The sequence below is a fragment of the Eublepharis macularius genome, chromosome 4 (genome assembly GCF_028583425.1).
Source record: "Eublepharis macularius isolate TG4126 chromosome 4, MPM_Emac_v1.0, whole genome shotgun sequence".
NCBI classification, from domain to species: Eukaryota; Metazoa; Chordata; class Lepidosauria; order Squamata; family Eublepharidae; genus Eublepharis; species Eublepharis macularius.
In genome coordinates this window covers 121,496,586-121,512,414 of record NC_072793.1, presented here as the reverse complement: position 1 = coordinate 121,512,414, position 15,829 = coordinate 121,496,586, and the positions used below count along the sequence as shown (strand labels likewise).

At 39.7% G+C, this 15,829-nt stretch overlaps 1 protein-coding gene across 1 annotated transcript; it reads left to right on the top strand.

Annotated features, from left to right (window-relative positions):
• The first annotated feature begins 307 nt into the window (after window positions 1–307).
• Window positions 308–15,588, top strand: SEC61A1 (SEC61 translocon subunit alpha 1). Its single transcript, XM_054978328.1, has 12 exons — window positions 308–408; window positions 2,356–2,423; window positions 2,832–2,897; window positions 2,981–3,059; window positions 3,567–3,698; window positions 3,845–3,954; window positions 4,892–5,045; window positions 6,399–6,559; window positions 7,683–7,880; window positions 8,237–8,428; window positions 9,325–9,401; window positions 10,579–15,588. Exons 1-12 carry the CDS (start codon window positions 402–404, stop codon window positions 10,763–10,765), a joined length of 1,431 nt encoding a protein of 476 aa, XP_054834303.1. The 5' UTR covers window positions 308–401; the 3' UTR covers window positions 10,766–15,588.
• The last annotated feature ends 241 nt before the right edge of the window (window positions 15,589–15,829 follow it).

The window sequence follows — 15,829 nt, the reverse complement described above, 5'->3', positions numbered from 1 at the left end:
ACGCTTTTTTAAATGGCGGAGGAACCAAACCACAACCCCTAACATGCAAAGGACAACTACTGACATTCATTATATGACACTTATAGTAACTTATAGTAATAGCATCAACCCTATCTAGACCACATCCCTTGTACGGGTTATATACGGCAGGTTTCGATGTCAAACTACCAATTACAGTCATGGTCGTGTGGTATTCTGGGAAGTGTAGTCTTGTGGGTGAAGTAGGCGAGCCGTTTGTCTCCACTGCATCTGCGTGAACGTTCGTTAGCGGCCCCAGTGCGTGGCAGGAAGCGGAAGGGGGCCGGGAAGGATCAATTAACTGACGTGTCTCTCTGGGCGTAGGGAATTGGAGATAGCAATACTGCTCGTTCTTTCCTTTTTCCGCGTCAAGAGCGGCCGAGATGGGGAGTGAGTATCCGCGTGGGGTTGGCGTTTACAGGGACTGAAAGATGCGGCAAGTCGGTCATTTCACTCAAGAGAAACTAAGCAGAGAGAACGGGGAGCGTTTCCTTCAGTAGGCTTGAGGGAAGAGCCCCACCGACTGGGGCAGGGGCCGCGGGGCTCCACTGCAAGAATAGGCGAAATGGCGGCGCGGTGGAGGAGGAAAATGCCGGTGGCTGGCAGTGTTGAGGTGACTTAAGAAGGAGGCTGCTAGGTCATCCTTTTGGGAGGCAGCGGCAGATGTGTCGGGCTTTTAGGAAAGCTTTTGACGTCTGGCATCAGTATCTTGTTGGGCATGCCTGTGATTGGAGTGTGGGATTGTGTAAGATGGTCACTGAATGGGAGAATCTTGAAATACTGTTCCCAGAACTTCAGTGCCTTGTTAGTAGCGGCAGTAGTAATACATGTAGCCTATCTCAAGGAGCAGGAAGGTTGACCCTCACACTGCCTTTGCTCAGTCTCAGATTGTTAGGGTTGTGACGTGTTATCCCCGAAAGCCGGTTGTTTGCTTCGTCGTTGACTGTATTGCAAAAACCTTTTAAACAATGGGTTTCTTTGCTTTATAGTACTTTGCTATTGGCTTCACCATGGTATGGCTAACGCTTTTAATTCTTTTGACTCGATAAAGTTTTCCAGTTTGCAAAATCTAAGCACGTCTGTTAATAATAAGACGTTTTGGAGGCCTTTCAGTCATAGGGTTACTGTAAGTTGGAAGTGACCTAATAGCTGCACACACGAAAAACACGATCTACAAGCTTAGATTCCCTCATTCCAAATTATTCCTGTGTGTCCCCCAGGAGCAACTCTTTTTGTGAGTGTTTTAGGCTGTTGTAGGAGTGGAGAACTGGTGAACTCCCCCAACATTGGAAATTCTGCTGTAGAATGTAGCATGTTGATGTGTGTTTTCATGGAAATACTGCTTTAGGCTCTCTTTGTATACAATTTTTGTCTGTGCTGATGATCTTTTTTTCCTTGTAAATGAAGGGCTTCTTTTCTAATACTTTTAGTACTCTGTTCTGTTTCTAGGATGGAACAAAGCTTGGTAACATGCTGGAGTGTGAAGCCAGTTGTATATGTTAACAGGGAGTTGGTTGTGTAAGAGTTAGATGATCTGAGGGTTGTTGTTTAGGTTTAATAACTGGATCTTTGCTGTCAAACCTGAAGAAGGGAACTCTGACTCTTAAAAGTGTACTTCTTGAAAATCTTGTTGCTCTGTAAGGTCCCACTGGACTCAAATTTTGCTGGTGCACTGCAGACCAACATGGCTATCCGTTTAAAACTATCCTCTTGGAATTTTTACTGTAGTGTAATCATCAGTGTTGTTATCTGAAACAAAACAGTGCCCTTACAAAGTCATTCTTGGTACCAGGTGAAGGTTAGCACTAGTATTAGGTATGTTAGTTTTCTAAGTTACAGAGACTTGAGGAGACTTGAGCTGAAACAGCATATCAGCCTTGACTGTACAGCTCAGTGCAGTCTATGCATTCATACTCCAGTCCAACCAGATTGATTTCAATGGGTTTAGCCCATAGGATTGTGCTGTCAGTCATTTGCACACATCTGTATGCATGTAAAATGTTTACAAATGAGTCCAGTGGAGGTTTACTTTGGGAGTAGAATATATACATAGAGCTGCCTAAATGTATAGGTCTTCCATTAAACGAAAAATCAGACCGATGGTGACTGATGTTGATACTGTTGTCTTGAAGATGTGTGGGAGCAGGAAAATCGTTTGTTAGTAAAGAATTGTAGCTCAGATAAATATGAAATTGAGCATGGTTGACTTATTCAAGGCTACTGTACAGGGCATCTTTCATGTCAAAGCCTAAGATTCTGGCTTGATCAATTTGCCAGTACTCTGTGATTTTGTCAACTGGTTTGTGTGTTTTCAACTCTGCTCTCCTCCCATCACAGTTAAATTCCTTGAAGTAATCAAGCCCTTCTGTGTTATTTTGCCTGAGATCCAGAAGCCAGAAAGGAAGGTATGCATCCTTCTTTGATTTCTGTTTATATGAAATTATTTGTAAGAGTCAATACTAAGGTGAAGAACAGATACACTTATTGGGTACCTTTATAACATGTTGAGACAGTGTTTTGTATGCATATATGCTTCTCTACCACACATACTGACTCTCCAGCTGTGTGGACATGTCAACTGGCTCTAAGTTGACATCTCTCAAAGAATATAATGGGGGGGGGGAATCCTTTGTATCTGAATGTTTTGGTTTTCCTTTGCTTGGATTCCATGTCTTTTTTCATTGGAAACGAGTTAAAGCTGCTGAGAACTTAGCAGCCAAATTTACTGTTTTGAATTCTAAGATTGTCTCTTTTAACCCAACCACTATAGTAATGATAGCTAATTACTTTTGTAATGTCTCCCTTCTGTGTAGATCCAGTTCAAAGAAAAGGTGCTATGGACAGCTATCACCCTTTTCATCTTCTTGGTTTGCTGCCAGGTGTGTGCATGATGCCTTTTCAAGTCTTTGTTTAAAATCCAAAGGGGAGCTGTATTCATTTTTCTCTTTATGCTTAAACTCAGATCCCCCTTTTTGGTATCATGTCATCAGACTCTGCGGATCCTTTCTACTGGATGAGAGTAATTCTGGCTTCAAACAGAGGTACAACTGTGATTCTGTCTCTTCCCCCTCCCCCTGCTCTCTTTTTGTTCAAAGACAAACGTGGCGTAAGTGAAATACATTGTGGGCTCACTTGCATACTAGTTAAAATTGGTAACATCCCACCTTTTAGCATATAACTAAATAGGATGAGAAATATTGCTTCTAAAGAATGGGGCTGTGAAACTTAATTCTTCCTGTGTAATCTTTTTATTTTACATTGCATAGCAACCTGTAGTATTGTTACCTTGATGCTAATAAGAAGAGGCCAAAAGGAGTGGTATATCATTTGTGAAGCTGTAAGGTGCTATGCTTGAGCTGCAAGTCTGGAAGCTCCTCACCCCTCATGCCCCCCTCATGGAATAGTGAGAGCCTCATATGTGTTTTATCTATTCTGTGATGAAATGGGAGGAGGTTTAGAGTAAAGTCAATGTGTTTTTTCTCCTCCTTTCACTTGTCTGCCAGAAAATTATAACTGTTTGGTGTCCTTCTCGTTTCCACTTTCCATAGGTACACTGATGGAGCTGGGTATTTCTCCCATTGTTACTTCGGGTCTCATCATGCAGTTGCTGGCTGGTGCCAAAATTATTGAAGTTGGGGATACACCAAAAGACAGAGCTCTCTTCAATGGGGCACAGAAATGTAAGTAGTGGGAGTCACTGAAGAGTTGTAATCCAGATTAGTTTATATTTTACTATGGGTGTTGATGATGAACAGCAACATTGTATTATCTTTGATGTTTTGCATTGTGGGCTGTTAATTCAGTCTTTGTGATTTCATTTTAACAGTGTTTGGCATGATTATTACCATTGGGCAGTCTATTGTTTATGTAATGACTGGAATGTATGGAGACCCATCAGAGATGGGAGCCGGTATTTGCCTTCTTATCACCATTCAGGTAACTAATATTGCATTACTCATAACATTCCAAGGGTGTCTATGGAAAGGGAGTCTTTGGTATGGTCCCAGCTGCTGCTGAATTTCTGCAGATGTTTAAATTCAAGCTAGACTTAAGCCAGAATTCTGTTTACAAACTGCTTTTCCTCCTACCTCTCTTGAGGAATACTAATAGAATAGAGTGTTAGGAAGGAGGGGTCAGGCCATTTGCCATAGAATACTTATGTCTCTAGATACATTGTGAGTCTGCCTTGTTAACTGAAACATTGAATAGCTTTATTGAAGAAGTGTCTGTAATGGCTGCTAGAGTTAGACAAGATAAAGTTCGGAATAGAACCTCCCCTTGATCCCTAGATACTAGGGACACATTGCAGGACTGGGAAGTTATTCTGCCCAGCTTTAGAGCAGCCAGTCTGATAGTGCAGAACTCGAGAAGATCTTACTCTTTGTTGATTTTCAATAAACAGTGAAAGACTTCTATGTGCTGGCAGGTAGGCTGCATGTGGTTGCACCCTTGGTTTTGGGAACATCTTGCCTATGTACATTCAGCAGCTTTCAAGATCACTTTAAATCATCTAGGTTTTGTGTTTCTGGTCCTTTAGCATCTGAGCTACCAAGTCGGAATAGTGTGAGAAGAACCAATGTGATTGTGGTGGTCCTGGGCCAGGTAGAAATAGATTCAAATATCTGTTCATCTGTTAAGGTGACATTAGGAAGTTGCTCTAAGATTATCCTTTCACAGAAGGCATGGCTGTAGCCTGGCATTTTAAAAAAAATAGTAATTTGGGTGATTTTAATACTGCCTTGTAAGTGATGGTGCAGTCCTTTGTGTTGATTTTGGCGGGCTTAGACTAGAGTAACTGTAGGAATTCATTGTAAGTCTTATTTCTGGAAGGGTGATATGCCACTAAGGAATACTTCTGGTTTTCTTCCTGCAGCTTTTTGTTGCTGGCTTGATAGTTCTTCTTCTTGATGAGCTTCTGCAGAAGGGGTACGGCCTTGGCTCTGGCATTTCCCTTTTCATTGCCACTAACATCTGTGAGACAATTGTATGGAAAGCGTTCAGCCCAACTACAGTGAATACTGGCCGAGGTAACATATCTGTGTATATTTTGCGTATGTTATAATATACAAATGTTGACTGATCAGGGATATTTCTCTAGTGTGTCATTTCTTTGTGCAGTTTACTAGCATTGTTAAAGTAATACATAACCCAAAGTCTTGTATTTCACATTTTGTTTTCTGATGAAAGCAATGGAATCTAAAAAAGAGAAACCCTTTCTCTGTAGTAAGGTGGTTGTTTCTGTGAAAATTTCAGAGAATTTTATCATCTTGCTAGTGGTACTCTCGTAATACAGAATTTTATGTTAGAATTGCATAGTTAAACACATGTTTCATAACTAACTTTAAGGGTGTCCAAGTAAGAGTATTCCAGTCATCCTACACTGTAGGGATAGATGTCAAAGAGATCAAGAGTTGGAGTTAATGGAGAAAATTAATTATGTTCTTTTTTAATTTGCTCATTTATTCATTTATACACCCCCTTTCTCCCAAATGGGAACCCAAAGTGGTATATAACATTCTCCCTCTCTCCATTTTATTCTCAAAACAACCCGGTGAGGTAGGTTAGACAGAGTCTGTCTGGTTCAAGATCACCCCCTGAGCTTCCATGGCAGAGTAGTGATTCAAATGTGGGTGTCCCAGATCCTTTCCCCTATACTTGAGCAATTATGGCTCCTCAGCAATTACTGTAATTGTGGTTGCTGTAATCATGGAAATCATTGCTGACTGTGTCTAGGTAGAGCCTGTATCATACTAATATTTGTTGAAGCAGTCCTGGGTGTTCATATGGTCAAAGGGATGGTGTTCAGTGTGTAAATACTGCCCGTGTGAGCTGGCCTTTTAATCCGATTTCTAGAGTATAATCTTACACTAAGAGAAGAAAGAGGGAACCTCAAAATCCTTGTGCTGATTTCAGAAGGCATCTGAAACTAGAATGATGCATCAGTGCTTTCCCTCTCCAAAGTTGAGGAGAGCCCCCACTGTTCTCTAATTTCAAAAGCAGCACATGAGATCTGTCTAACATCATTATCAGTTTACTCCACCACCATCCCTCACACACGCTTTTGAATGAGAAAGAGGGCAGGGACTCAGGTAACTCTGTGCTTTGTAGGTGCACCTCCAAAGCTCAGCATAACATCACAGCAAAGTTGCTGTCCCTTCTCCCTTGTAGGAGGGTTGGGAGTTTGTACTCATTTAAAAACTCTGACTACTAAGGTCAACCAGAATTTGTGGACCCTCTGCTTATATTGGTGGTCTCATTGGAAACAGTTATGGTATGAGTATCTCTACCAGAATGCAAATTTGTACAATGTTAACTTGAAGCGGCAAACTAACGCCAAATTACTTGAAACTTGACATCTATATTGCACCTTCTCATTTAAGGCATGGAGTTTGAAGGAGCCATCATTGCCCTGTTCCATTTGCTGGCTACTCGTACAGATAAAGTCAGAGCTCTCAGAGAAGCCTTCTATCGTCAAAACCTTCCCAATCTGATGAATCTCATTGCCACCATATTTGTCTTTGCTGTTGTAATTTACTTCCAGGTTAGTAGGACTGTGGTATGGCTCCTATATCTTTGCACTCCACTCAGTAACCACCTGTGTCCTTCCACTCTACTCAGCAAATTTTGAAGTGGCAGAAGGACCACTTATGTTGGAGGGAAACACCGTAAGGCTTGAAAGGGGCTTTAAATTTACTGAGTGGAATGATAGAGTTCAGGTGGTCTGTATGTTCTCTTTGTATGTATTCTGGAATCAAGGTCTTGTTACTATTCCAATGCATCGTGAAATACATAATGAGTGTACCTTCATTGAATAATTTTTTTTCCTTAGAAAGCATTTGGATCAAATTTGGGTATTAGATCATATATAAATGAGTGCTGATTCCTAATGATATCCCTTGTGATCAATTCTATTTGTGAACAGCTCTTAAATGTTAAATTTATTTCTTGTTTCTGCAAACATAACCATTAAATAGAAATGGCATCACTGATTGCTTGGAACATGAAGGACATTGGGTACTGTAGCAGTTAGCTAGGTCTGCTCTGGTCATCTGAAACACATGTAACCAACATGTATATTTAGTTGATATTGGGAATAAAAAGTATCACTGATCTTTTGTACAATATAATTTATATCAAACATACTTTGTCTATTTAAAGCACACACCTCCAAATGCTTTTATGGTTCTCCCAGTATGGACTTGCATGTTCAACTCTCACTTTTGCTGTCTTATTTTCTTTTTTTATTATAATATATTTTTTATTTTAAGAAACAGAATAATAAAGGGGATACAGAAAGGAAAAAAAGAATTGTGTAAATCAGAGAATTGTTCATAATAGAATATAAAAAATACAAAATATTTCTCCCCAACATCCTCTTCATTAAATTTTTAAGATGCTATCTGTGAGCTGCAATGATATTTAATATTAGAATACATTTATATTCAACATTTTAAGTTATAATTTTTGTAACTAATCCGATTCTCAACTATATTATTGTTTTCATTATTGCTGCATATTTTGCCACTTCTACATAGTAAATATAATTTTTAACAAATGGATAATATATCAAAATATATAAGAAGTCTATGATATATCTCATAATAAAAAGATAGAAAATGTTTCTGCTCAAAAAACAACTTTTTACATTTGTCTTATTTTCTTAGGGATTCAGAGTGGACCTTCCTATAAAATCTGCCCGTTATCGTGGTCAATACAATACTTACCCTATCAAACTGTTCTACACCTCCAATATTCCCATCATTCTTCAGTCTGCACTGGTGTCCAACTTGTATGTGATTTCCCAGATGCTTTCTGCCCGTTTCAGTGGCAATTTGTTGGTTAGCCTGCTGGGTACTTGGTCTGTAAGTATTTATATATTACTTATGACATGTTTACACTGCAGTGTCCTATCTCAAATGTTGCCACTCTGATAATAAACCTCTAAGTTTTTTTATAGCAAAGGTGCACAGAAGAAGGCTGAGTTTCCAACATGTGGTGATTCTCCCATGAGCACTGTGGCTTTTTAATATTGAGCATATACTTGCTGGTTTTGTCCTCTGTGCTTTTTCTTGTAGTAGTCATAATGAATTTTCTTACTGTCCACTCATATGCAGAAATCCATATACTATAGCAAAAAGTTTGTGCTGAAGTACTACATAAAAGGCATGCATTTAAGAAGGCTTAAATGAGTGTCTAAAATTGTCACTTTATATTACAGGACACATCATCTGGAGGGCCTGCTCGTTCTTACCCTGTTGGTGGACTTTGCTATTACTTGTCACCTCCAGAGTCTTTTACTTCAGTGTTGGAAGATCCTGTTCATGCAGTTGTTTACATTGTGTTTATGCTGGGCTCCTGTGCTTTCTTCTCTAAAACCTGGATTGAAGTCTCTGGCTCCTCTGCCAAGGATGTAAGTAAAGAACATGGATATCAGAGTTCAGCATGCTTCCTATCTCGGTTAGAAGCTGTAGAATTTCCTCTGCTCTGTCACCTGGCAAACAATGCTGTTACCCCTAAAGAAATAGATCTGATGCTTCGAGAAATCTCTTTATTACTAAGAGGCAGCATTCCAGCAAGCTATCTTCAATTTCAAGACATGACTGCATAATACTGCCCTTCATGCTCAAATGCTTGGACAGTACACCTCCCTGAGCTGAGAGAGAGTATCCAGCATAAATAGCTGTCTTGAGCAGGTCTCTTGAGGGATGGTATACATGTTTTCTAAATAAAATAATGGCAGAAGAAGTAAAAACCCTGCTCCTGCATCAGATAAAAATAGATTTTAGCCCTGAAAGCTTGGGCTACAATATATATTTGATCTTTAAGGCTACTGGGCACTTGGTTTGAGCTTGTGATTTGCAGTAATAACTGAACTATAACAATTTAGGTGCTGCAGAACATCTCCACTGTTAGAAGGTATTGGTCAGAGGAGTAGGGCTTCCTCAACTCCCCTCTCACTGCAATCCAGAATGCCCCACCAGTGTTCTTGGGGCTTGGAGGGATTTGGCAAAAATGCTCCCCCATCCATCAGAAATTGTTCACTGAATCTAACTCTATGCTTTCCATGGGCATGTTATAGAGACATGCATTGAGTTACCTATATACCTGTTCAGTTTGGTATTTAGAATGACAGGTTGTACATAAATTAGCTAAATTAATACTTGTCAGATTGTTACTGCAAAATCCAAGTTTTATCTTTTCACTAGTTCTTGGAAATACTGACATTTCTTGCTGATTTGTGTAGGCCAGCAATCAGTTTAAATTAAGGAAACTAAACTACATTCATCCATTTTGTTGGGGATGTAGGTTGCTAAACAACTAAAAGAACAGCAGATGGTGATGAGGGGTCATAGAGAAACTTCCATGGTTCATGAACTTAACAGGTAAGAGAAACTAATTCTGTACTGATTTTTATTTCAAGGTGGTGATTATTCCAGTCCTGTTCTCTAAAATAAAAGTTTTCTTTTAAGTTTTGTGCTCACACATGCTGGATTCCTGCATGCCCTTGAGATTTAAGCTGTTTTTGGAGTATTACTAAGAGTGCCTGCTGTTCCTCTTAGAAAGGACAAGCTTCAAGTCCTCTTGTCTGTAGAGATTTTAAAAAATCAGAAAAGCCCATTGCAGTTCCTGCTAATGATTCTGAGGCTAAAGGAAGGCAGAGTTTAAAGGTTTCTATCCTCTTTACATCTTTGCAGTTTCTTGTTCTTGCTCCTAACCACCATAAGTATCTTAGCAGAGCACACACCAAAGACGCTTCTAACATTAAAAGCAGTGTGACCTAAATGCACAGCTAAGGTTCTTTTAGCTGTTTCTCTTGGGTCTTTTAAAAAATATTTGTATAAAATTATTTTACTATGAAGTATAAAACATGGTTATATCAAAGTATTCACAAAAATATTATGTTAAAGTATAGTTGCCTATCTTAAATTCTGTAAACTCTTTCCTTGTATCAAATAGTATGATACAAGACACTGGGATTTTTCTGTCTATTCTCTTGGTTCTCAGGTGAACACACATACTAAACAAGCTGCTGTGATGTCATTCAGTGCAGGCTCCTGTATTCTTTTGGGTACCATTTCTAGATGGTTCAACAGCCATAAGTCTGGTCTAAGAGAAATTTCCGCTGCCACTACATACAAAATTGCTTTAATCACTTCCTTCCAATAATTACTGCTTAGTTTCAGCTACTCCACATGTGGAGAAAGGAAATAATTGCCTCCCTACAAATTGGCAGTTACTCTCAACGTTATAAATTTTAGCAAGCTTGTTAAGCGAGAGATGCCATTGACTTCTAATATTTTTTCATTATTTGACTGAACAGGCAGGACCCTTGGTAATCAAAATGGGCCAAATTTTTGGACACATCAGATGGCTTAAATCTTTGCCATTTTTCTTAAATCACTTCTCAGCTTTACAATTTAAAATCTAAAAGAACATAATAGACACAGGAGGTCAAATGTTTTGCATCATATAGTATCTTTTCTGTAGATGCTGATAGTACCTTTTCAACATTTTGATTGATCTGACTAGAATTTTCTCAATTGTGTCTTTTTTTATCAGGTACATCCCTACAGCTGCAGCATTTGGTGGCCTCTGCATTGGTGCCCTCTCTGTGCTGGCAGACTTCCTTGGGGCAATTGGATCAGGCACTGGAATCTTACTAGCTGTTACCATCATTTACCAGTATTTTGAAATCTTTGTAAAGGAGCAGAGTGAAGTTGGCAGCATGGGAGCACTTCTTTTCTAAATACACTGTCCCATGGACCCTAGGGGAGGATGAAGTGTGTTCTTGAATTTTAAAAAAATCAGTTGGAACAAATTAAAGCATCACACTAGCATGGGCACATCACATTAACAGGAACACATTTTAATGTTTTCCAAAGCACATTCCTTTGGTTCAGACTTTGTTTATACTGTTGACCTTTTTTAAATTGTTGGAAAACATACAAAAAATCCTTTTTAGAAAAGAAGGCTTTTGGTTCTTAATTATTGCAGGAAGCTAACTTTCCTAAACTGGGTTTAATTTGACAGTATTCTGTTTTAAAAGAAACAAACTCCACGGAATTTTTGAAACTTGTAGCTTCAGTAAACGGGTGTGGGAGGGGACTAATTGGCTGCAATATGCTGTCTTATTTGCAGGGGCAGTTGAGAGAGATGTCTTAACTCTGCTGCCACCCATACCAGTCCAGTTACTGTTGAAAGCACAGATGTGTTCTCTTTTCCACAAGGTACTACTGATTGGACCAGGCCTTAGACTGCCAGAGGTTTCATCAGGTGTGCTGATTTTTTGCCTCTGCAGTCCATTGGCTTCTCACTATCTCACTTTAGGGCTTGATCAAATGTCCTGGCCTTTCAGTAGAAGTCTCAAATCAGTCTAGGCTACTTAATGCCTTAAAATTATAAATTGACCAGTCATACTGTACCAAACGTGAAGCCTGCAATTTCTTAGGCATATCACTGTGTTTGTATTTTTTGTGTGTGTCCTACGGAGGGCATGATGCAGCATCCCTCTTAGGAGATATGCTCTTCATCAAGCAGTTCTCATCTGCTGTCATTTTAAAATAAGTTAACATCTAACCAGATATGGATGCATTCAGTTAACTTAGTGTATGGAAGCTGCCTCAGGTGAAACTTTCATATTGCTCTAGAGTTATTTTTCCCCCTCGGTAGTTCCAGAACGGTAGCTAAACATTCTGCACAGTATTGTCTATGCTGAAATAGATTTGCCATTTCTTACATGCTTTTGCTTAAGCAAGTATGAAGAAATGGAGACATTTCCCTGGGGACCTAGAGGTTCTTGCTTGCTTTCCAAATTACTACTACCAAATTGGAGAAGTAGCCGTAAAAGTCTTTAAGAATTCCCCTCTCCCCAATTCCTTAGACTCAGTGTCTGGTGAGAGTTGTTCATGGTTGTAAGGTGTTACATGTATTGTGTAGGATCAAATTAAAAACAATACTTGGTATAAAGGAAGCCTGCAAGTAGATTTCCCTTGGTCAGCTGACATTGGCCCAGTTGGGAAACTTGAGAGGATGGTGCTGAAATAGTTTTTTAGCAAAAAGTATGAAAGTTTCTAACATGATAAAAAACTGGAATAATGACAGCAGTTTTCATAAAAGCTGTTAGCAGTCTAATCCCCATGTAGTTCAAGCTGTGCACTAGAGAGGTTTCTGTACTATTTATGTGGAAGAGATTAGTCAAGTGAAATACTGCAGTGGAGTGTCTTGAGCAGCATGAGACTACTGCCGGGGAGGTGCAGGCTGGAATTGGTTAAATAATGGGGTAGAGAAATGGTTGGCTTTAAAGAGAGAAAAATCAGGCTTTTGTTTTATTTATTTGAAACATTTCTGTGCCAACTTTCCACCCAACTCAGAGTACCCAAGGCAGCAAGCATTAAATCAGCATTTAAAATACAACTATCTAAAACAATTGGGTGAAACTTATAAACACACAAACAGGAAGGCTAAGAAGAGTTAGTGAAGGAACACCAAACAAAACAAGTCTTCACTTGCTGGTGGAGGACAATGGTAAAGGGAGATAATCAAGTCTCCCTGTGGAGAGAGTTGCAACGTTTCAGCACCAGGACTCAGAATGCCCTTTCTCAGGTTGCCACTTGTGTAGCCTCAGATGATGTACTCACCCCAAACACAACCTCTGAAGCTAACTGGAGTGTGATTGGGTAGATTTACATGGGAACAGATGGTTCTTAAGGTATGTTGGTTTTAAGCTCTATCGGGCTTTAAAGGTCAATGCCAGCATCCTGAATTGGGCATGGGTGCAAATTGGGAGCCAGTATAGATTGAACTAGACTGGAGTGATAGGGTCCTTACAACCTTCTCGAATCAGCGTTCTGGCTGCGGCATTCTGTACCAACTGTAGCTTCCATTTAGTCTTCAAGGACAGCCCCTTCCCCTTGTAGAACCTGTTTCAGTAATCTATTCTAGATGTTCTCAGGGCATGCACCACAATGGCAAGTTCTTTTTAGGCCAACTGCTCTCAGTTCTGGAGCTGGACTAGGAATTTTTTATTTCTTCTTTCTGTATGATCTGAATAGACTGTGGACCTGCATTTCTTTAAAATCTTGTGAAAGGCATGCTTTGTATATTTCATGTCCCATGATTGGATCCTTTGTATATTATTTCTAGTAAGTGCACCTAGGTCCTGACCTGGATAGCTCAGGTGAGCCTGATCTCGGTGGATCTCAAAAGCTAAGCAGGGTCAGCCTTGGTTAGTAATTGGATAGGAGACCTCCAGTGAAGACCAGGGCTGTAGAGGCAGGCAATGGCAACCCACCTCTGTTAGTCTCTTGCCATGAGAACCCCACCAGGGGTCGCCACGAGTCACCTATGACTTGTGGGCACTCTCCATTACCAAGTGCAGCCAGAAGAAACAGCTGGAGTGTCACAAGCAAGATACAATACTCAGAAGGCCTTGCTTGTTCACTTAAGTGCTCTGGGAAGAATTAGTCAATAAGCTATCTAGACAAAACTACAGGCTTAAAAATAAAGAGCACTATGAATCTGAGCCAATAGAGCTAATATGGAATAGGCATTACATATTCATTTAAAGTCATACAAGAACAGTCTGCTGTTAGTATTGTGGTTGCTGCATTCTGGACCAAATGTACATCAGCAGCAGCAACCTTTGATTGGCATTTATTAAAAAAAAAATTAATCAGTCAGAGCAAAACCAAAGTACAGCAAAATCAATTGACAGAAGAATTAACCATATACTAACCAAATGTAGTTTCCAAAAGCAGCCCTCTGAGTGCATTACCAATAATTTAAGTTACCAGTGCGACAGTGGTCAATCTTTTTTCCATTGAAAAGGTCACAGGTGGAGGACCAGTCTAAGTTAAGCAAAAGAGTTGTCCTAAATATCTGTAACAACTCTCACTCCATTCTTAGCAATGCATTTATCACAATTTTTTTACTTCTGGATGAAATGTTTGATTCCCCCCCCCCAAACAACAATCTTTTGCGAGAGTCTCCCAACCTTCAGAAGTAGATATTTGGGAGGCTCAGTGGACTGCTGTAGCAGGAGTAGGCCTGCTCTGCTTGGGGTACTGGATTCAACCTACATACCGTGTCTCCCAATGATCTTTCACTCTTTTAAATCGAATGCCACATTGTATTATACTTTATATTGCCTAATGGCCTTGAAAATAGTTCTCAGCATACATACAGCTCTATATAAATGCTATAATTTTTATGATAACCCTATTATCACAGATCATTTTGTGGAAGGGGCAGGCTGCCCTGAGTACCTTGTCTAAGGTCAGTTATAAGCTGATAGCAGATTTGGGATGGACTTTTCTTGATTTTACACTTCAGTCCCTAGGCCATGGTAACACACCAGCTCTCAAGCAATAGAGATCAAACCTGACATTGTCTTTGCAATGCATTAGATTGTGATTGCAGGTGCCAACTTTTATTCTGATAGCTGTTTTCAAGGGAGATGCCACACTGCTTTTGTTTTGTAATTTTCTCCTCTTAACCCCTACCCACCATGGGTGTAGAATTGGCAAAACAGAAGCTGTGAATTAGAGGTTAAAACAGTGGAGAAAAATAATATACTGTAGATGAATATCCCTTTAAAACAGCATGTCTTGGGCAGGAAAGCTCAGTCTTGGTGTCTTCAAACAATGACCGGCTTTTATGTGGAAGCTGGTTATGCACAGGAAATTGCTGCATTCCATATGTGGCCTGTAATGTGACAGTCGTACCTGTGTGTATTTAGCTTGTACATACATGTGGTAGGATGGTGGAAGAGAGCACAGTTTCTACTCAGTGCATGCAGTGATTTTATGAGTTGTGTGGAATTCTGTGATTTCTTCCATGAACATGGTTTTGAGAAGGTGTGAAGCTGCCTTTCTGTGGACTTCCATTGCTATGATACTAAACACATTTTAAACAGCCTAGAAGAACTGTACCAGTGTTTCATTAAGAGGGGCTGGTGTGCCATCATGAAGTTCTTTCTGTTTCGGGAAACAAAGTTCCTCCTTGTCAGGAAAAAGATATATATGTTTAAACTATAGGAAGTAAGCTACTTGCTCTGCTTTGTCTTGAGAAAGACAGAATGAGACCGAGAAGCAAAGTGCTATTATTTCAATCAAATACATCTTTATTCACTATCTTTGTGCTCTTACATGTGAGATGTAGGACCAACAACACTCCGTTCCAGAGTGTATGAGTATGGCTTAAAGTAGTTCCCCTTAAATAAAAAAAAAACTTTTAAAAACCACCCCTTTACTTGTTAGTCTTCAAGATTTCTTCCTACCAGATATGTCAAATATCAGGAAACCATTTGCCTATTTTTAATTTTGATAATTTGTTTCTCACTTGTAGGAAATGCCTCTGACAAATATAGAAAGAACACTGAAGATGAGCAGGCAGTGTGCTTATGCTTTGGCTATTTATTTTTTTAAAATATTGCTTTAGCTTCAGAGTGACAATGGAGAGCAACATGTGTGTGATGGTTTTAGAGATACAGTACAAAAGAAGAGTAGAATGAGGTATCTTCTTAAGCCTCCCCTCTGTTTATGTGACTTGAATTAAATGCCCAGTCCAGGATTGAGATTCCTCTGTCTTATTTGCCCTGTTCATAGGCATGCTTGACCTCTCTGTTGAATGTCACATTTGAAAAGAGCATGTGATTATTACCACCTTCCCTCAGTTTGAAGAGGATTGGCTTGTGCAGCTGGTCTCTGTGCACATTTGCCTATGCTAGCATCTTGTCCAACTATGAATGTCAAATCTGTCCAGGGGGCAGAGTGAGCACTGCCATAAGGTTGGGTCACCTGTGATTCTAATC

Bases quoted from the DNA above. Each gene is read 5' to 3' on its own strand.
- SEC61A1 (XM_054978328.1), top strand. The intron at 2,424-2,831 runs GTATGCATCCTT...CCTTCTGTGTAG, and splicing joins TCCAGAAGCCAGAAAGGAAG to ATCCAGTTCAAAGAAAAGGT. The intron at 5,046-6,398 runs GTAACATATCTG...TTCTCATTTAAG, and splicing joins TACAGTGAATACTGGCCGAG to GCATGGAGTTTGAAGGAGCC.